This window comes from Belonocnema kinseyi, chromosome 1 (genome assembly GCF_010883055.1).
Source record: "Belonocnema kinseyi isolate 2016_QV_RU_SX_M_011 chromosome 1, B_treatae_v1, whole genome shotgun sequence".
NCBI classification, from domain to species: Eukaryota; Metazoa; Arthropoda; class Insecta; order Hymenoptera; family Cynipidae; genus Belonocnema; species Belonocnema kinseyi.
In genome coordinates, this window is record NC_046657.1 from 85,530,060 (window position 1) to 85,552,878 (window position 22,819).

The following is a 22,819-nucleotide window of genomic DNA, read 5'->3' on the forward strand; positions in this document are numbered from 1 at the left end:
ATTGAAATAAATAGATTTTAAGTTTTAATTGGAAATGATTTCTATTCCCTTTTAAAAAAATCTATGTTAAAAATGTTACAGAATTGAAATGCTGACCATTGAATAGGTATTAATAATCAAGCAAAAATTCAGGGAATTTGGAAAATGAAGGCTAGCGGCCATCCTGTATTTATTTTATTTATGAATATTTTTCTTTCGTAGGAGACATGGTGCAGAAGGTGGTGGAACATTTCTCAAAGAGGATTGTCGTCCACAGCGACCTCATTTTCCCCTATATTGAGTCCAGTCATGGGAAAAGAGACGCATAAAGAAGCAGGAGTTACGAGAGACATAGCGGTGGAAACGAAGGATTCAAAAGAGGCGAAAGATCCTCTCAAAGATCCCAAAGACGGCAAGGATTTCAGGGAAACAAAAACGAAGAGTGTCAAAGAAAAAGTTGCATCACTACTCAATATCAGCACCAGCACCCCCGAGACTGCCGGTAAGTCTTCGGAATAAAACCTACACATCCTGAAATTTAAATGCCCCGGGAAGAGGCTAGAGTTTATTTGACTTTGATACAATTTATTCTAGGCACTTTAAACACAGAAAATCTATCAGGATTCAGTCCTCCAGATTTTTACGATCAAGCGGATTTAATTGGAAATTCTGGAAATAGGGGTGATTTAAGTTTAAGTTATTCCCAAATAATTTTTTTTTCTTTCAAATAAATACAAGTTTCAAACAAACCACTTTATTTTCAGAAACTAGATATTTATCACATTTCGATCTCTTCCCACGGATATTCAAGAATATTTTATTTTTACAAACTTTACTGCAACCATAAAAACTGTATTTTTTTCTTCTGTACATTTTTTCTCGATTTCATATTTTCCTTATTTATTTACAAGTGTTGACTTAGCTAGCTGCATCCGCAATAAAAATTCGTTGAGTATTGCACCGTCCTCTTTGAGTCCTTTCTAGAATACTTCCTCGCCTTTATTTACTTTAACATTTTACCTTTTGTATGACGACAAAGCACAGTAAAGCAGCTAATACTTTAAAGAAATCCTCATTTTTAATTTAAAAGACTCTTAGGTATGATTTTCAGTCCCGTTGAGACTGTCTTCAAGTACTTCGAACTCCTCGAATTCCATTTTGCCAAACTCTGAATTTCTCTTCCAACCATTTTCATTAATCTGCCACCTAGAAAGTGCGCTGAAACTTTTGGAATTTGATTCCCCGACTTTACCCAGTTTAAAATCCGCTTTGAAGGTTTTCCCGTCCTCCTTTTTTGGCTCCAATCCAATCACCATCGGTGGCTCCCTTTTTTCCTCAATCATCTTTTCGCTCTCCTGGTCCTGCTTATCTATGGTTGTTATCTCAATACTCGGCATTTCTGCTATTGTACATTCCCTGTAAAATTGTAAATGAATTAGGAAGAAATTTTAACGTAAACCGCGCCTCAAAATGTAATAAGTTTAATGTTAGATATGCCCCAACATTTTTATACAAAACAAATTTGAATACGGCCCCAAAAAATAAATGCTTCAACGTTAGTCATGCTCCCAAATTAAAAAAAGAACCGTCTGATCCTCAGCCTAGCCCCAAGAATGGGGGATTTTCATTTAATCGCGGTCTACCTGCTCGTCTTACCCTCTCCACTCGACTTCCCCTCACGTCACTGACTGAGCTAGAGCGCTGTGTTAAGCCTTGCCAGCGGGGGCCTCTTTGTTTTAATGAAGAATAGAATACCAAATATAAAAATGTTCTAATTTTGCAATCAGCAATTTAAAAATATTATATTCGGGATATAACTTTTTTTTGCAATTCGAACGATATGTCACTTGCAATCAGAAGATTAAAATTAGAATATGTTATCGCAGATTTTAGTTTATATTTTGACACTAGCTAGCTAGCATTATGGAATTTTCCGGAGTATAGTTGAAAATGCAACAGTTCATTTTGTAAAAAATTCGTCTGTTAAAAATTCAACTAATGAATTTTGTTGAAAACTTAACTGTTAAAAATTCAACTTTTTGAGATCTGTAGACAATTCGTGTGTTAAATAAACTTTGGAATTTTGTAGCAAATTTTTCTCTGGGAAATTTAAATTTAGAATTTCAACAATATATGATTTCTTATCCAATTATCTAGAAGCATGTTATGCTTGGAAAGACAAATTTTCAACCAAAAATGGAATAGGTGAATTTTGAGATTAAAAAATTAGTTTTCAACAAAATAATTCATTTTTTAAACAAAGAGATAAATATCACACTAAAACAATAACGTTTAAACTGAACAAGAAATATTTTTAGTTCAAAAAATGAATTAAACATTTTTTCAACCGATTTTTCAACCAAAGAGATGAATTTTCAACTAAAATAATAAATCGTAAACAAAACAAAAATGATATTTTAACAAAGTAGTTCAACTATTAAGTTGTAAAATTAATTAATTTTCAGTTGTCAATTCTTTGAGAGTATCACAGTTTAAGTATTCCTTTAAAATTGTTGAATTTCACATTACAGTTTTAAATTAATTATTTAACTAAGCATTGGCTTCAATAATTTGTTTAATTATAACATTTTAGTATTATAAACCCAATTTTTTAATTTCTTATCCTCAGTTTTTAGAATAATATAATTATATAAATATTATATATTATAAATTATATAATTATTTAAATACATTATTACTATGTTTTTAAATATTAGGAGTTTATGTAATAATAATTAGAGGAGAATCTGAAGTGTCAGTTACAATTTTTATTTTTTATTAAAAGTTTAACAATAATTGATATTATTAATTATTTTTGGTGGAACTTTCCTGTATATCGCTAAAATAAATTAATGATATTAATTTGAAAAAGATTCTTTCCTATGATTTTAAATTTGATATTATATTTATGGTTAATTAAATGGTTAATAATTACTAATATTTCATTAAATAATAAATAATAATATTTAATTTTGCAATAAACTAAAAAGTTTAAAGACTCCACTTATGCCTAAAATTAGAACATATTAATAGATTGGAATTTATAAGAGATTAAAACTTGATCCTAGAGAATTTCTTATATTTTTTAATTTTAATTTTTCAATGTACTAAAAATTAAAAGGAATAGAAAATTTGAAATTTGCTAGGATCAAGTTTTAATCTTTCATAAATTCAAATCTATGCCAATGTTTTAATTTTTAAAATGAGTGGAGTCTTTCAACTTTTTAGTTTTTTGTACAATTAATATTATTTATTATATAATGAAATATTATTAATTATTAACCATTTAATTAACTATAAATATAAAATCAAATTTAAAATATTGGGTAAAAATATTTTTTAAATTAATATTATTAATTTATCGTAAAGATATTTAAGAAAAGTTCCACAAAAAGTAATAATCATATCAATTACTATTAAACTTTGAATACAAACAAAATTGTAATAACTAATTCAGATTCTCTTTCAGCTAAATCAGAAGACGGAGAATTTAATTCTGCAACGACTCTAATTTAAAAAAATTTTATATGTGAAATAAAACAATTTTTAAGGTTGCTTAAATTGGTACAATTCTAAAGAATTGGCACATGAAAATTAATCAATTTTACAACTTAATATTTGAACTACTTTATTAAAATTTCGTTTTTTTAAGATTGATTATTTTAGTTGAAAATTCGTCACTTTGATTGGAAAATTGTTTTAGAAAATTTCTAATTTCCATCCTGAACTAAAAAAACTCTTATGTGGTTGAAACTTTATCAATTTAGTATGATATTTATCTCTTTGGTTAAAAAATGAATGATTTTGTTGAAAACTAATTTTTTAATCTAAAAATTAAACTATTTCACTTTTGGTTGAAAATTTATGTTTTTAAGTATAACATTCTTCTAGGTAATTGGGTAAAAATGCATGTATTCTGTTGAAATTACAAATTTCAATTTTCCAGAGACAAATTGGTTAAAAAGATTCCAAAGTTTAAGTAACAGTACACGCACTTTCTACAAACTTCAACCATTGAATTTTTAACAGTTAGGTTTCCAACCAAATTCAGCAATAGAATTGTCAAAAGACGAATTTTCTATGAAGTAAACTATTACATTTTCAACTATACTACAGAAAATGGAAAAAACCTAGCTAGCCAGGGTCAAAACATTTATTCTAATATTAATCTTTTGATTGCAAGTGACATAGTTGGAATCGCAAAAAAACCTAGATTCCGAATATAATATTTTTAAATTAGTGATTACATAATTAGAAAGTTTTTATGTTTTGTATTTTATTCCTAATTAGGACAAAGGGGCCACCCGCTGGCTATGCTCCACACCAGTGCTCGTAACGAGTCCTCGAACTCTTCTACGCATGCGTCGCGCTCGGACTCTGATTCGTTGCTGTTCGCGCGCAATTTGAAATGCTAAAAAATAACATTTCTATTGTTTATTACAAATAATGTCATTTTAACTTATATAAATGTTTATTAGGCCGATATTAATGAATCTTGATAAAAATATAAATTTATTAAGTGCATACTGTCTTATGGTTGTTATATATAAATTATTGTATTAATTAATATAATTCTATTTAAAAACAAGATTGTTAATGCATTTTAATATTTTAATAAACTTTAAATAACATAACTTTCGAATAATGAAAAATATGCAAAAAATATACTAGTGAGTATCAAAGGATATTTTTTATTTACACAGTATAAACTTAATAAATTTTTATTTTTATCAAGATTCATTAATATCGGTCTGATAAATAGTTATATAAGTTAAAACAGCAACGAATCAGAGACCCAGCGCGACTAGTGTCAAAACATAAACTAAAATCTGCGTTAACATATTCTAATTTTAATCTTTTGATTGCAAGTGACATATCGTTCGAATTGCAAAAAAAAGTTATATCCCGAATATAATATTTTTAAATTGCTGATTGCAAAATTAGAACTTTTTTATATTTGGTATTCTATTCTTCATTAGAACAAAGAGGCCCCCCGCTGGCAATGCTCAATACAGCGCTCTCGCTCAGCCAGTGACGTGGGGAGAAGTCGATTGGAGAGGGTAAGACGAGCAGGTAGACCGTGATCAAAAGAATACTGCCACCAAAAATATGTTAGACAAATCCTAATTATAGACACGCTCTACAGTTGGGAGCATCCAAATGTGTAATAAACCATTACTTATATTCCATTTTGAATTGGTCAAAAAATAAATATAAATCACCTAAGATCAGAGTTTTTATCCCAGTTTCCTCTGATCTTTTCCTCAATAACTCTTCCCGTAAGCTCCAATCTACTGTCACATGAATTGCTCTTAACCAATCGAAACTTGACGTAATCCTGAAGTCGATTATTCCTCCTGGAGCGTTTGGTAATCATTGGGGAAATTAATGGGCCATTAGAGGTGTTCACCACCTTCCCTCCGTAATAAGTAACCGAGGTTCCACATTCTCGAATTTTTTTGAGAACATCTTGAGAGACGTAGTGACTTTGATCACGATCATCTTCGTCATCGTTATCCTAGAAGCAATAAAAATGAATTAACTGGGCCCTCTTTCACCAAGCCCCCAACTGGCCGTTACCAAATTTAACTGTCCGTTCAACGCGGCCCTTCGCTACGGAAGCGCGTGATCTTAGAGCAATAATTTTTACGTGATTTAAACTCTCGGACTCTGTAATCTAAAAGCATAAAAACCCTATGCTTTAAAAACAAGGATTCCGATGTGTTAGTTCTCGCACCAAAGCGCAATAAAATCAAGCAGTAGTGAGGTGAATTAATTTTTATGCGCAATTTAAAATTAAATTATTAAATGCGCAATTCTAAAACAGCTTAATTTTTGTGCATTGATGTTAAAGTTCTTGCGCTGAAAAGCTTAAATTCGAAAATATTTTATATGAAAAGTTTTCATTTTCGAAATTTTCCAATTTCGAATTTCACAATTGGGTATTATTAAATTCAAATATTAAAATTATCAAATGTTATAAAAAAAATAAAAATTGTGTCATAACATTTTTCAAGTATTAAACTTATATGTAGTCCGAATTTAAAAGTGTGCAATAGAAAATTAACTTGATTTTTTAAGAAAACTTTCCAGGTTTCTAACCTAATCTTTCAGAAGTATAGAAACTGAACTTAAATTTTTATTTAAAGCATGAGTTGATAGAACCCAATAAGAAAATATAACTATTTTTTGTTGAAGCTTAATTATTTTCGGTTATACAGGCCTAATAATAAAGTTTTGATAAGGAATTTTTTTTAAGTCAAAAATTTGATCATTAGATTTTTGGAAAATTAATATTTTTCGTTTGAAAATTCAGCTTTTTCTGTAGAAATGTTCCCTGCTTTGGTTGAAAATTCAAGTGTCTGATTAAAACTATTTGATATTAAAAATAAGGTTTTAGTTATGGATTCAAATATTTGGTTAAAAGCTAGTTTTAATTGGATAAATTTTATCGTTTTTTTAATTTTCCGTTAATACATGTTTTTATCGAAATATCAACTATTTTGCAACAACAACTAGTATCACTTTCTTAAAAGTTCATTTTTTAGTTGAAGATAAATAATTTGAGTTGTAAAGTCGTTTTTATTTTGGTTGCAAATTAATTTTCTCAACTAAAATTTTTAATAATTTGTTGGAAATTCAATTATTTTGTAAAAAGTTCTTTTTTTAAATTCAGAATTCTCTTCAATGAAATTTATCTATTTCATTTCTGTTCAGTAGTAAATATTCACATTATTAGTTCAAACTGTTTGGATGAAAATTTATTTAATTTGTCGAAAGTTCATCAATTTTCAACCAAAAATATGAATTTCTAACAAAATAAATATATTTTTAACCGAATAGATGAATCTTCAACTAATAAGATTACTTTTCTACTAAAAAAGAAGAATTTTAATAAATTGCATACATTTTCAACCAAATACTTGAATTTGTAACAAAAAATTGTTTTAAATAAAAAACTGATTCTGAACAAATCAGTTGAATTTTCTACCAAATAGTAGAATTTTCTACTAAATTTTTAGTCAAGATATAAAAGATGTTGGAAAGCGATGTTATTTGTCTGAGTGTTGTAATAATTATCAATTAAAACAATGGATAAGATGTTAGAAATGACATACTTCAGACCTACTGAAGTATGTCATTTCTAACATCTCATCCATTGTTTTAATTAATTATTACTAAATTGATGAAATTTCCAGCTAACAAGACGAGAGCTAGTTTAATTTTCAACTCAAAAACATGAATTTTCAACAAAAAAGTTAATTTTCTACCAATCATTGGAAGTTTCAAAAACGTTTCTGAATTTTCAGTTCAAGAAATTAATTTAAAAAAAACGAAAGACGAAGTTTCAACCTGAACAGAGGAATTTTCTACAAAAAAATTTAATAGTTAATATTTCAACTAAAAAATATGTTCATTCTGAAACAAAATAGTTTAATTTTCTACTAAACAGTTCCATTTTTTAACAAAAAAAAAAAAAAGGAATTTTGAACAAAATACATAAATATTGTAAACCAAATAGTTCAATCTTCAACGGAGAATAAGAATAATTTTATATAAAAAAATACGAATTCTCAATAAAATACATCAACTTTGAACCAAATAGTTGAAATTTTAAGCAAAAAGATGAATTTTTAACTAAATAATTAATTTTTTAAGCAAATACTTGAACCTTTAACCAAAAAGGTTAGTTTTCTACTAAATAAATGAATTTTGAATAAGTTACATAAATTTTTAACCAAATAGTTGAAATTTGAAACTAAAACAGATTAACCTTAACCAAAAATGCAATAGTTAAATTTTTATAACAAAAAATAACAACGAATAAATAAGTTTCCCCAGACTCTTTTTTGAGGGATAATAACAAAAAAAATTTTATTGTGATAAATAAAAATTTTATGCATATGCATTATTTTTAGGTTACGTCGTTTTTCATCTCTGCCTTTCCGATAATCTGGAAATTATTTATGAAATAAACTTTTTTGATTGCCTGCAAAAAAGGTTAGTTCCGGGAGATTAGTTACTATGTTTATTTCTGAGTCCAAAATTTTCAGCGAGAAATATTGTATAGTTTCGATGTAAGGCTCGGGAGAAATGTAACAGACATAACCTCGAAATATACACAAACGTTGTTAGCAATATTAAAACTTTTTTGAATTAAGCCACAAAAAAAAGTGTGTGGGGACGTCCGTTAGCATGTTCGCTATCATTTCCTAAATTTTTAAGACAAAATATTTATTATTCTAGAAAAGAAGCCGGGGGAACCTAAAACTAGTAAAATCGACAATTTTCTAAGTGTCACATGCCCGTAAAAGAAAATTGTATATCATTGAGTTGCATGAATAAGGCTGTTGAAGGTTATGCTCATATTATCTATGTCTGTTCTAAAATTAACATTGTTGGTATTTTTAACAATATAAAAGATTTCCATAAACATACGTTTAAAGTAGTATGATTCTTTAGCTAAAATCATAAAGTTTTCAAAATCAAATTAGTGTTTGGTTAAAGTTGCAGGTTTTGAAAGAACAGTGTTAAGTCTTTTGTTATTGCAATCTCTCATGTGTTCCTTTAATCTTACATTGATGTACCGTTTGGTTTCGTCAATATAACATTGCTCACAATCTAAGCATGTTAATTTATATATTACATTTGAAAATGATTTTTATGTCATCCAGCAGACGGAGTCATTTCAGTATTTAACAAGTTAAAATTTCTACAAAATAGTTGAATTTTCAAATCAAAAATATGCATTTTTAACAAATAAGTTGATTTTCAACCCAAGAAGACGAATTTTGAACAAAACAGTTAAATTTTCAACCAAAAAGGTGTACTTTTAAATAAAATTGTGGAATTTTTAACAATATAATAAAATTTTCAACCAAAAAAGGTAAATTTTCAACAAATAATGTAATAGTTGGTATTTCCGTAATTTTTATTTTTATTTTTTTTTAGCTAAAAACAATTGAGTTCAACAAAAAACGACGAATTGTCAACGAAATAGTTGAGTCCTCAAGAGATAGAGATTAAATTTCCACTACTATGTTTTTATAAAACACGAAATTGGCTACAACATACGGTTAGTCAATTTTATCAACTTTTTTAACTACGCTTGCGTCTGCCGGCAACCTGATTGGTTACTGTTGGTGCGCGTATTTTAAAAGACAAAAATATTTAAATTTAACATTTATAATCAATAATGATTGGGAAATGCAACAAAAGTAATTTCTTAATCCTAAAATAGCAATTTGGTGTGACTGGTGAAAAAATAAGCGATTTTATTGCAAAAAAACGTTATTATTTCTGACTTCAGAAAAAAAAATATTCTTAATTCATAACGCTTTTTTTTTTTAAATTTAAATTGAATTATTTTCTATTTGTCACTCCAGAATCTTATTTTAGGCATAAGAAATTACTTTTTATGTATTTCCTAATCATTATTTATTATAAATGTTAAATTTGAAGGTGTATACAATTTAAAATTAGCGCGCCAAAATTAACCAATCAATGCAGTGATGGGATGACGCGGACATCTCTGTCATGCACAGTACTTTGGAGGTGGTGCCTATTTCAATAGCCAATGGGAAGTTGGCGGGAACCTTTAAATAAGGAATTACATACCTATTTATTTCTCATCAAAATTCAAATAAAAATTAATATTTCGGGATTCGAACATTTGTGTTATCAATTACGTTTAAATAATAACACATACTTGTTATAAAATATCTTCTGAAATGAAAAATTTATTAAAGATTGTGACTGTAGACACAATCTTTAATGAATTTTTTATGTCAGAGATATCCGCGTAATGCTGTCACTGAATCGGTGAGTACAGGCGCGAGGCAAACGCATTTCAAAAACTTTCTGAAATTGGGAGCATTCACGTTGAGTGCCATAATGGTGACAAACGCCTGGTGAAGCGCACGAATGGTAACGGTTATTTAACTTGCCCTAACTGGCCGCTTGTTAACCAGCAGTCAGCGCTAGAGTGATAAAAGAGGGCTTAACTAGTTATAGGGTAGTTAGAAGATAAAACTATTGTGCAGGGATAGGAACCATAGAACTCTACTGCACAAACCTGAAGAGTGAGGTCAGTTTTGAAATTCCTTGGGGCGAAATTTGAATTTCTTTGCATTTTTTTTTTGCTGAAAAGCTACTAGCATTATTAAATGAATCTAAAATACCTGACAATCAATGTCTTCATCTTCGGAGGAGGTGCAGGGTGGCGCGCTTCCAGGATCAGTGTCCGGATAATCGCTGGACACTCCGGAGCTGACGCTTCCTGCATCCCAATTGTGGTGACGATTTTGCTGATATCTGTTGATTCGATTTTTATTCGAAGTGTTAGAATTACTCGGGGAAGTTTGTCCACTTCTGGCTTCGAAAGACTGAGCCAGGATCCTGGTTTTGGATTCACTGCGAGGACTCTCTGGCTCATCTTTGGCCTCTACTGATGCTGAGGTTTTCTTCTCCAGATTCTCAAAAAGCCTTGTCAGGTCCTTCGCTCTGCTGGAGCTTCGGGACCTAGTTTCCTGAATCTTCTCTCCCTCGTCACAATTCTCGCAAATATCTACATCATTCAAACTAAGATCCTTCATACTCGAACTCCTCATCACCTTAATATCCGAATTTCTCTCCATGTTCTTTTTTTTCCTCAGAGTTTCCTCAAACATCATTCGCACATTTTTCACTGTATCGGGATTAGGAAGCTCATCATCATTCAACTCCTTATTGATTTGAATAGGATGATAGAAGAAGTGTTTCCTCAGGGTACTCGACCGAGGACATGTTCTCGATTTCTCATCAGAAACCCTCTCACAATCTGGTTCCTTTTTCTGAATTGCTCCAGAAACTCGACAGGTCGGCAAACTCTTGCTCTTCGCATTCATTGATGGTTTTCTTTCGACTTCAGCTCGAACTGGTTCAATGATAACAACATTGTTATCCAACAACAATTCCTGGAAAGAATATTCTCTCAAATATTGCATCAGACCATCATAGGTCACATCCCCTTTTGAGGTACTAAAGAGGCTCTTACCAAACAAATTCGATTTGACTATTTTATATCTGACATGGTCGAATTCTGGCTCATCTTGGCACTCAATTGAATCAACACAACTTCTAGATCTAGTCAAATTCGTATGATTTTTTCTTGTGGGATCATTAGCATTATCTAGAGAATCCTGAACATTCTCTTGATTTTCTTTTGGGTGAGCCTTGTTTTTACAAATATGTATTTCATCGTCGACTGATTCTCTTCTGGTGTCACTTCCTATTTCTGATCCCAAACCTAAATCAGAACTCTCGGACGTTGCTTCGAAACCTAAAGTTCCTTTAACAACGTTGCAGGCTTTCCCAATAATGTTGGATGTCTCTTTAACAATTCTTTCGAATCTTCCTTCGGTCGGTGGATTTTTTAGATCTTCTTTTTGCGAACTTTTCTGCTCAAAGAAATACCTGGCACTTTCAATGCTTCCTTTTCCTTTTTCAAGCTCCGCTTTATCTACTCCAGAGCCATTATCTTTGATGATATCGTAGTCTTTATTACAACGCCTCGTCAGGTCATTGTCAACGACTTTTAGAATCTGGGGCCTTCGAGACATCTCTTCTTCCCTGTCTGATATCCAGATTGACCTCACGTCTTCAAATTCTTCAATTCTGACTTTCTCTTCTTCACAAGGTGTCACAATTGCAACATTCGCTCTGTATTTATCGGTAAAGGAATCTTTGAAGTTTTTCGTTTGGGATGGTCTTAGTTTTTGGAAGGGTGTTAGTTCCTGAAGAGGTTTTAGGATCTCGGATGGTTTTTGCTCTTTAGATATTTTTGCCTCTTGGGATGTTTTTGGCTCTCGGAGTGTTTTTGGCTCTAGGAGTGTTTTTGGCTCGTCGGGAGTTTTTGGTTCTTTCAGTGTTAATTCTTTGGATGGTTTCACTGCCTCAAGTGGTTTTAATTCTTCAGATAATTTTTTTTCTAATGTTATTGTCAAGTCGTGGGGTGTTTTTACCTGTATTTGTATTTGTGCTGATGATTTTGATTCTTGGGGTGATATTAAATCTGTGGATAACTTTAAATCTGGAGACAAATTCGAATTTTCAGATGCCTTCAAATCTACAGCCCAATTTTCTTCTTCCAAAGATTTCTTTTCTTGGATCCTTTCTTTTCTCTCTTGTTTTTTCACCTCTTGCAATCCTATCCTTTCCCAAAATTCCTTTTTCTCTTTTCTTGTAGGTGAGACTAATTCTATCCAAAATTCTTTTTTTGATTCTCCTTCATCCTCTTGGATTTTGGATTTTTCCTCGTCGGTTTCGTTGCTACCAGTTGAGGGTAAAAATTCTTTGGTGCTTTCTGTGTCGCTATTACTTAATGTGCTATCGAAGAATTGGTCCTTGTCTCTTTCTCGAATTATGTTGTTGTTCCTGTTGTCTGCTTCTTCAATTTCTAGTCGAACATTCGAGAGAGGAAGGAGGTTTAGAACGTCGAAATATTCCAATTCGCCGTCGTCTTCAAAAAGTATGCTGTCCAAACTTCTATGTTCTTTTCGTTTTCTCTTCACCTGAAAAAAGAAAACATTTCTTTTAGGTAGGTTCTACAATTTTAGGTTTGGCTCATTTTCATTCTGATATTAAAAGCAATCCAACATGCATTATAATCCGAAAGGAAAAGAAAAATAAATTAATGGTGTTCAAAACAAAATTCAAATTGAAAGCCAATTATAAATTAATCAAATTTAGAATGAAATTCGAAATGGAATGCAATCGAATTTAGAGTTCAATTTTAATTGAAATACAATTCAAAATGGATTAAAAATCGAAAAATAAAAGCAATCTAAATTGAAATCGATAAAACTTTAAAGAAATCTAAACAATTAAAAAAATTATTGCAATCCGGAAGGAAAGTTAATACAAATTGGAGAGCAGTCTAAAACGTAAGAGAGATGAACCTTTATGGAAAAAAATTAGTTCAAATTTCAACTATTTACTTGAATTTTAGATAAAAAAAATAGTTTAATTCATCCAAAAACGACGAATTTTCAACATAATATTTTATTTTCCAGCCAAAAAGGATTTTTCTGTCGAGCCAGACAAAAATGTCAACCAAATTGTTGAATTTTAACACCAACTAGACGAATTTTTTACCAAGAAGTTCACTTTTAACCCACAAATATTAATTTTCAACAAAAAATTTCATTTTAAACCAAAAAGTTCAATTATTTAAGAAAATATATCAATTTTGAACTAAAAATATACATTTTCAACAGGAAAGTTCATTTTTAATCAAATCTTTTAATTTTCTACCAGATATACTAATTTTCAATAACACAATGTAATAGGTAATATAAGAATCAAAAAATATTTTAATTTTAAATGAAAAACAGTTGAAAATAACAAAAAAGACAAATTTCTAACGATGTACATATATTATCAACTAAATAGTTTAATTTTAAACCACGAGGATTAATATTCTAAAAAAGGATGATTTTTTAACAAACTGCTTGAATTTTCAATCAAATAGTTGAATTTTCAACTGAAGAAAGTAAATTTTCAAACAAAAATAGAACAGTTAAATTTTCAGTTAAAAAAATTAATCTTTAATTAAACAATTTAATTTGGTTAAAAAAATATTCAAATTTCGACGGAATAGTTCGATTTTCTACCACTTTGTTGAAATTTCTACTGAATACTAAAAAGTAATTCAAGTTTCGAACCGGAAGTACCTATTTTCCACAAAAAATGTAATAGTTATTATTTAAACCAAAAACTATTTTAATTTTAAATAAAAACTGTTCAATATCATCAAAAAATAAGAATTTTCAACATAATACTTCAATAATCAATTAAAATAGATTAATTTTCAATCATACTCTTAAAATTTTGACAAAGAAAATTGCTTTTATAAAAAAACATCTAATTTTCAACTAAAAAGATAAATTCACAGACAAAAATAGAATACTTAAATTATTGATTTAAAAATTGATATTCAACTAATAATTTAATTTGCAAGAAAATAGTTCAACTCTCAACAAAATACTGGATTTTTCTGTCAGATTATTGAATTTTCTACTAAATTCTACAAAATAGTTAAAGTTTCTACCGAAAAAAACAACTAATTTTCAAATCTTAATTAAACTAAAATTTCTTTATTTAAACCAAAAAAGTTGTTAATTTTTATTTTAAAAAAACAGTTAAATATAACCAAAAAATACGAATATTCAACAAAATACTTGAATACTAAACAAAAACAGATTACGTTTCGACGATACTGTTGAATTTTTAACTAAAGCAAAAAAGAGGTTCAACGTTCAACCAGATACTTGAATTTTCTACCAGACTGTTACATTTTCTTCCGAATTGTTGAATCTGTGCGCCAAAAATTCGAATTTGCGACAAAGTATTTAATTTTTTAACCCTAAAATATAAATTTCCCACAAAAGAATTATTTTGAACCGAAAAAAATTAACGTTACCAGGCAGTTACATTTTTAACCAGAAATTATTAAATATATACAAAAATAGACGAATTTTCTAACCAAAAAAATATAAAATTTGCAATAAAACTTTTGATTTGTTAAGTCAAGAAAAATTTTTTTTAACAAAATAATTAACACATTTTATTTTCTAAAACGCATCTCATTAAGTGGTTCGTTTCCATGCTAAGTTTCTTAAATATTTGTAGAATATTTCTAGAGCAGTTCTGGAATATTTCTAGAATACTTCTAGAATATTCTGTATATGTTTCCGTTGACTTCATAAAATACAATTGCGCATTAAATAAATAAAGAAAGGAACTTTTTAATTAAATTTATGATCTATTCATAAGCAATAAATCAGCCTGGTTTGTATCATAACTTTACTCACTGAGACAATAAATAGCATCGAAGTTGTTTATGCAAAATTCATTACTCATAATTGGGTAATATAATTTTATTACGGAACCGGTAACCTGCGAGAACATTCTAGAAACTTATCATCATTAAGCCAAATCCCTTTCGTGGTATAAAGTAGGTATGAATTTTAGATTGATCTAGAATTTTCGTGTTTCCTATTCGTTCTGCAACACCGCTTCAACACTGATCTTTGATCAATCTCTCTAGTAATCGCCCCAGGCAAAGAGCTTCACGAAGTTCTCTAATTTGGTTAAATTTAAATAATGTGCATAAAATAATTCCTACCTGAGTGTAAATACAGTCAAGACTCCTATTTCCTTCAACTGGCCAGTTATCCTCAACAATTTCGACAAGACCACTAACAGAATCAAGATTTTGAACACTGCAGTATCTTCTCGGTGCTTCAGGCCATTCCAAAATATTAAGACGGTCCGGATCTTGTCTGCTGCTTCGATTATTATTAATATTATACGGCAGAGGATCTGGTAGTGAATTTAAACCATTTGGTGGATAAAGTGCACAAGTTGATCTAGACTGGTATGACTTTGCCTCGTTAAATCTGTCGTAGGAATCAGAAAGATGTTGTTGGCTTTTAGAGAGTCTGGAAAATGTCAAAAGTTACGTCATTTCATTAGTTATTCATAGTAATAGTCATCAATTATTATTTATTAATGTCCATATATTAATGCCACAAAAAATATTTTGAGTTCTATAAAAGAAAATCTGGAAAAGTTAATTAAATTATTCAAGAACGCTGTAGTTAATACGCTTTTTATTTGAAATTGTATTGTTAAGTCGCCCTGCCTCTTTTAATTAGTTTAATTAGTTAAATTAATTATACTAACTGCTGCCTGCCTTTCGTGCTTTGAAGAAATAATTATGGATTAAGGTATCTATCAAATTCTACTGATAAACATTCTAAATGTGTATAATTTATCATCCTTTCATTAGATTAATCATTATTATGATTAATTATTATTCTTTCTATATTAATAAGTTGCAAGCAATTCTAATTTAGAGGCTTTAATGATTTTATTTTACAAGTAAAGCATCAAAATACAGACTTCGCAATTGTTCCCCCTCTTTTCTTCTTTTTTGAAGAGTTCCTCTTTCCCTCATTTTTCTGATTAAATGAAAACTAAATTAATAACACTCAATAAGAAAACTGAAATATTTTTCGTCAAAAGTTCATTCTTTTAAATTGAAATGTATACTACTTTTTTATTGGTTCAGAATTCATCTCTCTTATCTCAAAGTTCTGCTAGATGGTTGAAAATTAGTTTTTTTTTTTCTTTTTTGAAACTTAATTTTTTTTTAATTAAAAATGTATAGATTCTTGTGTTGGTGAAAAATTGATGTATTTTGCTGTAAATTCTTCTTTTTCTGTAGAAAATTAACTTTCTTAACAGAAAATTTTACTACATGGTTGAAATTGGATCTAATTTATTTAAAAATCATTTTATTTATTAAAGGTGAAAATGTAACTATCTTATTCAAAATTTTTTTATTTCTTCTTAAAAATTCATTTTTCCTGAAAAATTAAAAATTTGGTTCAAAATTGATGTATTTTGTGGGAAATTCGCCTTTTTTGTAGAAAATTAAAATTGTTTATTGAAAGCTGAACTAAGTTAACTAATCATAGATTAGATCTCACAAAATCTATGATTGGTTGAAAATTAATCATTTTTAGTGAAAAATTTAACAATTTATTTGAAAATGTACTTTGTTGTAAATGTGTGGTTTTTAGGAGAAAATTAATTTTCCTGATTGAAAATTCAATCACTTTATTAAATGTTTTAATACTTTGTTAAAAAATCATTTTATTAGTTGAGAACCCATATCTTTGGTTGCAAATTTAATTGTTTTTGCAAATGCTTTTTTTTTTAATTAATTCTCTTGAATGAAAGTTTAGCAGTGACTTTGTTACTGAAAATTAGTCATTTTTAGTTAAAAATTCAACTATTTCTTTGAAAATATATGTTTTTTGTTATAATTATTTCTTTTTTTTGGTAAAAATTAATCTTTCAGATATAGAAATTAACACCCTGGTTGAAAGTTGAATTAATCTGTTAAAAATTCATTTTATTATTTGAAGATCTATCTCTTTTGTTAAAAATCCGATTTTTTCTGGTCGAAAATCAATGTTTAACTACAAATATAACTGTTCCATTATTGCTTGAAAATTGATCGTTTTTAGTTAAGAATCCAACCATTTGGTTCAAAATTAATGTATTTTGTTACAAATTTGTCTGTGGGAAGAAAATTAACTTTCTTAATTGAAAATTCAACTGCTTGGTTAAAAGTTGTACTACTTTATTAAAAAATTGTTTTATTAGTGAAGGATCGATCGCTTTGTTTCAAACTTGGACTATTTTGCTGAAAATTCGTTTTCTTTTAGGTTGAAAATCAGTGTTTTCAACTACACATTTAACTATTCCGCACTTTTGGTTAGAAATTAATGGTTATTCTCGTAGAAAAATTAACTATTTGGTTAAGTATCAATTACTTCATTTTTTTAATTAATATTTTTTGTTGAAAAATCTGCTACTTTGATCAAAATGTGATTCTTTTGTTGAAAGTGTAACTGTTTTGTAGAATATTCATCTTTTTGGATAGAAAATTCATCCTCTTGGATTAAAAATTCAAGTTTCTCTAAAAAAAATTTTCTTTTTGGATTTAAAAATCAATTCTTTGATTGAAACTGCCACTGTTTTTAGTTAAAGTTTTATGTTTTTGATCAAAAATTTGACCACTTGGTTGAAACTTTTAGTAGAAATTTGCTCTTTTGTAAGAAAAAAATAATCTTATTTGGCTGAGGATTTAATTATTGTGTTGAAAAGTTGAACTTTTTTGTTAAAACTTGCCTTTTCTTGTTGTAGATATAGCATTTTAGTTGAAACTTTAACTAATTTGTGAAAAATTAAATTATTTTTTTCAAAATTGATATATTTTGTTGAAAGTCTAATTATTCCGTTGAAAATTTAACTATTTTGTGAAACTATCGTTTTTTTAATAGCAAATTTGTCCTATTGTATTAAAAATTCAACTTTCTTCTAAAAAAATCGTATTATTGGATTGAAAATTGAAATATTTTATTGATATTTCATCCCTTTTCCCTGAAAATTCAAATATTAGCAGTGGCGGATATCAAAATTCAACTGTTCGACTAAAAATTCGCTTTTTCTTGGAATTCCAACCATTCAGTTGTAAATGCAACTGTTTGGTCTGAAATTAATTCTTTCGTTTGTTGAAAATTCAACTATTTGCTTGAAAAATCATCTTTCTTTGTTAAAAAATAATCTTTGCTGGGTTTAAAATTTTTGTACTCATTCGAGATTTTTTAGCTTGAGAACTCAACTCTGTCGTTAAAAATTCAGCTCTTTTGGTAGAAAATTAATTTGTTTTGTTTGAAAATTCAACTGTTTTTTTTTCTTCTTTTAATGCAATATATTTCTACTTGAAATGTTAAGGCGATTAAAATGACTTGGGTTTTACCAGATACATAATACTTCTAGGAGGATGCATTGTTTTAACGTAACATTTAAACCACATATTCTAAAGACAATTTTACTCCTTGGGCAAAGCGATTTTTTAAAAATCTTCTTTTTCTTTTTTTGTAGTGGAAAATTGATCGTTCTTTTACGCCTGTAAAATGCAGCGCACCAGCTAACACTCTATGCCGGGCTGCGGTTGCCCGGTGTAGTTTTAAGGCGAATAAAATCTGCAAGTACAGCTTCTTCGTCTCTTATAGTAATTCGTAATTACATCATTTTTCCAATGATTTTCTGATGTTGTGAAATGAGTATCTGAATTTAATTTTCAAAATTATATGTAAATATCCCCGTGTGGAAAAAGCCCCGCTGAGACCTCTTAGAATGAGGGCCCCCGGCGGGGACCCGCATGGGAATTCCACGCGTGAAAATTCTACGAGGGCCCCCGTCGAGGGCCCAGCTCGGTTGCCCGATAACCGATTCAAATTTCCAAGTCCAAAGGGTGAATATTGTTTGAACACCACAAATTTTAAGGTTTCATAAGTTCAGACTTACAAACAATGTACTTCTGTCTAAAATTGGATGACACTTTTTTGAAATTCGAACTCTCACAATATGGATGTTCCATAGGGGCCCCCGCAGGGGACCCAGCTCGGTTGCCCTCGCGGATCAAAGATTCAAATTTCAAAGTCCAAAGGACGCATATTTTTCTGACACTAGAAATTTTAAGGTGTTATGAGTTCAAACTTACAAACAATGAATTTCTGTCAAAAATTGAATGACTCTTTTCTGAAATTCGAACTTTCACTATATGTATGTTCCATAGAGGCCCCCGTCGGGGGCCCAGCTCGATAGCCCTCACGGATCAACTATTAAAATTTCTAAGCCGGAAGGGTAAATATTTTATATCCTAACAAATGGACATAAAAAATACGTTTTAAAATATGGTTCAAGCATTCTAAATTTTCAAAAAACCAGAAAAAAATCTGTCCCGAAAACATTTTCCTGCTTTTTAAGAAGAAAAACATTATAAGTTTCACCTTTTATGCAAAATTTTAAATGTTAATAAAAAACTACATTTCCCGTAGTTGTAAAAAGTTTTTAAGTAGTCTACAACGTGAAAAAAAATATTACGCGAAGAAAAATGGTAATCGATTTAAATTATTTATTTAATCATTATTTTATTGATATTCCTGTTTAAAGTTCGTGTATTTTACATTTACAAAACGTCGTATAATAATAAATAATTATAAAAAGACAAGCTTAAAATTTGGTACTTTAACTTTTCTGAACTGTATCTGATTAGGATGGCTTTTTCATCGAGCTTCAACTTATCGGTGTAGCCCAGTGGTTAGCACCCCCGATTGCTAGGCCATAGATTTAGGGATAGATTATATAGGTTCGATACCCCCGTAGCGTTAGAAATTTTATTTGTAATATAATGTTTAAAAACGTAATATATGTATTTACTCTAAACAGGACTATTAATATCTGCAGACAAAATACTTGCAAACAATTAATATTTATTTTTTAAATAACTTTTTTGTCATATGGTTAGAGTATATCAGTACGGTACTAGTTAGCACTGACGCAGTACTGCCGCCCATGGTGAATTTCCTATTGCAATATTACTGTTCTAGTAGTGATATCTAGTGCTGGCCCAACATTGACAGCCTAGTAGAAAATATGTTATCATCCCATAGATATGCCAGCACAGGTGCAAGCACTGGCAAAAAAACAAAGAGGGCTTTCATGGTAGCAACCATGAGGGATCCATGAGGGAAGCCCATGTTGGGCCCCTATGGATTAGCATGTCGTTTCCTTAAGGAACCACATCTGGATTGCCCTCATGGATTCCACAAGGCATGAGGGCAATCCATGTGGACTCTGACGGGGGCCCCTCCATTTTTCCACGCGGGTGGTTTAATTTTTCTTAATTGAGTGTGAAAGATTTCAAAGAAATCAAAATTTCACCAATGAAAGTAAAAATTAAAAAAAAATCAAAGTAAAAATGATGTGTGCGTTTCACTGAAAATTATAGTTTAATGCTTTTTATGTTGTGACAGATTAATATTAATTATTAGCTGATTCTTTTTTCTTGACAGTATTAAATTATATAACGATTTATTTATTTATTTTCATGTGATGTAATTGAATATTAGCTATAATTTGTGTACTAAAAGTTTATTTATGTTTCAAATACTTCTATTCTAGTTATATAATTTTTGCGATGTGAAATGAGTATCTGCATTCTGATTTTCAAATTATGTGCATTTTAATTTTCAATTTTCTATCAAATAAATCTAAAAGGTTAATAATAATTCAAATAAGCAGAAAAATATAAAGTAAAAATTAATGATACGTTTCAATAAAATAATTGTTATAATTGAATTTTATGTTGGAAATAGATTGAATAATTAATTATTGACTGGTAATTTTTTGACAATATTCAATTACGTAAAGATTGGATTTTAATTCTTGTCAATTAAGTAGCATACGTAGACAATTTACTATAAGATTGCGTAATTGGATATTGGCTATTATTTGTATAATAACAGTTAATTTCTTATTTAAAATAGTTTTATTACAATTTCATAAGTTTTTAAAATGTTCGTCATGTTGTGAAATGAGTATTTGAATTCAATTTTGAAAATTATGTGTACATATGTTTTAACTTTTTCGAAAATTAGTATAAAATGTTATTAATAATTCAAAGTACAAGATATTTACATTTTTTAATGAAAATAATTGTTTGATGCTTATTATGTTGTAAGCTGATTAATTAATTATTAATTGATTTTGTTAAAACTCAAATTGTCTGGAGTTCAGAAATGGAAGTTCAAATTTTTCAAAAATATAAAGTAAAAATAATTTGAATATTTTAATGAAAATAATTGTTTCATGCTTTTTATGTCGTAAAATTTTAAAATATATATATAAAGTAAAAACTATTTGAATGTTTTCATTCTTTCAGAATCTAATTTAAGCAAGAATTTAAGTGGTCAAAAACTTTTAACTTCATATTGGATTTAATATGGTACCTATGAACTAATTTTATTTCAAGGAATTGATCCCCCTATTATTTTCCTGTTTTCTGAGAAATCACCCTATTTCCTATATTTTTAAGGCATTTTCGGCTTTGATATTAATTTTAGTTAACTTTTTGTTAAGTGGATTACAATTTTTAAAAATAATAACCTGTCTTTGAGCGAGTTGCGGTCGATCAACTTTGCCCTGGGAATTAGCTGAGGTCTTCTTGTCAGGTCCAAATTAGGCTCGCCTATTCGAAAATGAGGAATTTCTCGCCCGTATCGCGATTCGTCCTCGGAAATGACGGCCAAGCTTCTAGTCCGTTTTAAAAGCTTCCGACGCTCCTGAGTCGAGCTTTGGCTTCCATGACTCTCGCATTGACTGCCTTCTCTGAAATAATAAAAAAATTTATTTGAAATCATTAATGTCATTATTAGATAGTTATTAGTTTAAAAAAATAAAAATTGGCATGATTAACAATTTTGAGGATATTAAGTAAATTTGAATGCCTTTATATTTTTAAAGCCATCGCAACTTCATAATCAAATCATTGCAAATTCATGTCAGGAAGCAATTTCCAACCTGGAGGCAATCATCGGAAGCAATATGAATTTGGAAGCATTTCTTATTCCGAAGAAATACCTATTTTAGGAATCTTCAAATTTTGAAAAATTATAATTTGAAAGAAATTCCAATTGAGAATTATTCTTTATTATGAAGCAATATACAAATGGGAAGCAACTTCAATTGGATGCACGCTCAGAGTGTCTGGCGTATTGGCAAATCGGGATAAACCAGGCAACTTGATTCGGTATCGGGACTTGTTTTTCTTCTATTGTCAAATCTACTTTTATTTCTGCAAATTTTAATGTTTCCTTAAAATTTGAATAAAATATAATAGGATAAACATTTGAGAAAATTGATAAAAATAATGTAATAGTAATAAAGCATATATATATAAAAATTTGATTCCTCTAGAATCAAACCGAAGGGCCTATGACAAAGCTACAAACGCGTCCTCGGGTTGCGGATAGAGGGTCCCTGTACCAAGGGTTTCTGCTGAATATGGTTACAAAAATAAATAGGCAGTCGCGGACAATTGTCCAGGGGTGGTCCCGAAGGAATTAACCCTCAAGCGGAGGTGTGAAAACCGTGCCGAAAGCTGAATGGCACCTGGGTGAGGTGTCTAGAACGGTGACTCTGGGATACCGTGCGACCTCTCAGAGTACGCAGCCTTATCCTTGCATGCGGGGCTCTACAAGGATTGACGAACCTCTTTCCCTAGCTTCTCGTGGGAACAACAATGACAACACCAAACATAGTTGTAGTACGTGCAGTTCAAAACAACAGAACGCGCAAGGCTCCCGACAATGGGTCGGCCAACAATGCCGACCAATCTAGAGCTGGGGGAGCCAATGAAAATGGATTCAATGCGATG

At 29.6% G+C, this 22,819-nt stretch overlaps 2 protein-coding genes across 5 annotated transcripts in view; one reads left to right on the forward strand and one right to left on the reverse strand.

Moving 5' to 3' along the window:
• Positions 1-22,819, forward strand: part of LOC117167036 (calcium uniporter protein, mitochondrial) — a 186,002-nt gene that overhangs the window by 66,396 nt on the left and 96,787 nt on the right. For both annotated transcript variants that reach the window (XM_033351601.1, XM_033351610.1), the window contains exon 2: positions 202-481. In XM_033351601.1, the coding sequence (XP_033207492.1) occupies positions 202-481 (280 nt within the window). The remainder of the gene's footprint in view (positions 1-201; positions 482-22,819) is intronic.
• The window catches only part of LOC117167020 (protein javelin), a 97,958-nt gene continuing 75,850 nt past the window's right edge, over positions 712-22,819 (reverse strand). For 2 of the 3 annotated variants that reach the window (XM_033351572.1, XM_033351581.1), the window contains 5 exons: positions 21,550-21,771; positions 15,146-15,461; positions 10,161-12,530; positions 5,202-5,497; positions 712-1,395 (listed from right to left, as the gene is read on the reverse strand). In XM_033351572.1, the coding sequence (XP_033207463.1) occupies positions 1,074-1,395; positions 5,202-5,497; positions 10,161-12,530; positions 15,146-15,461; positions 21,550-21,771 (3,526 nt within the window). In that variant the 3' untranslated portion in view covers positions 712-1,073. The remainder of the gene's footprint in view (positions 1,396-5,201; positions 5,498-10,160; positions 12,531-15,145; positions 15,462-21,549; positions 21,772-22,819) is intronic. The other variant, XM_033351588.1, reaches the window with a different exon arrangement.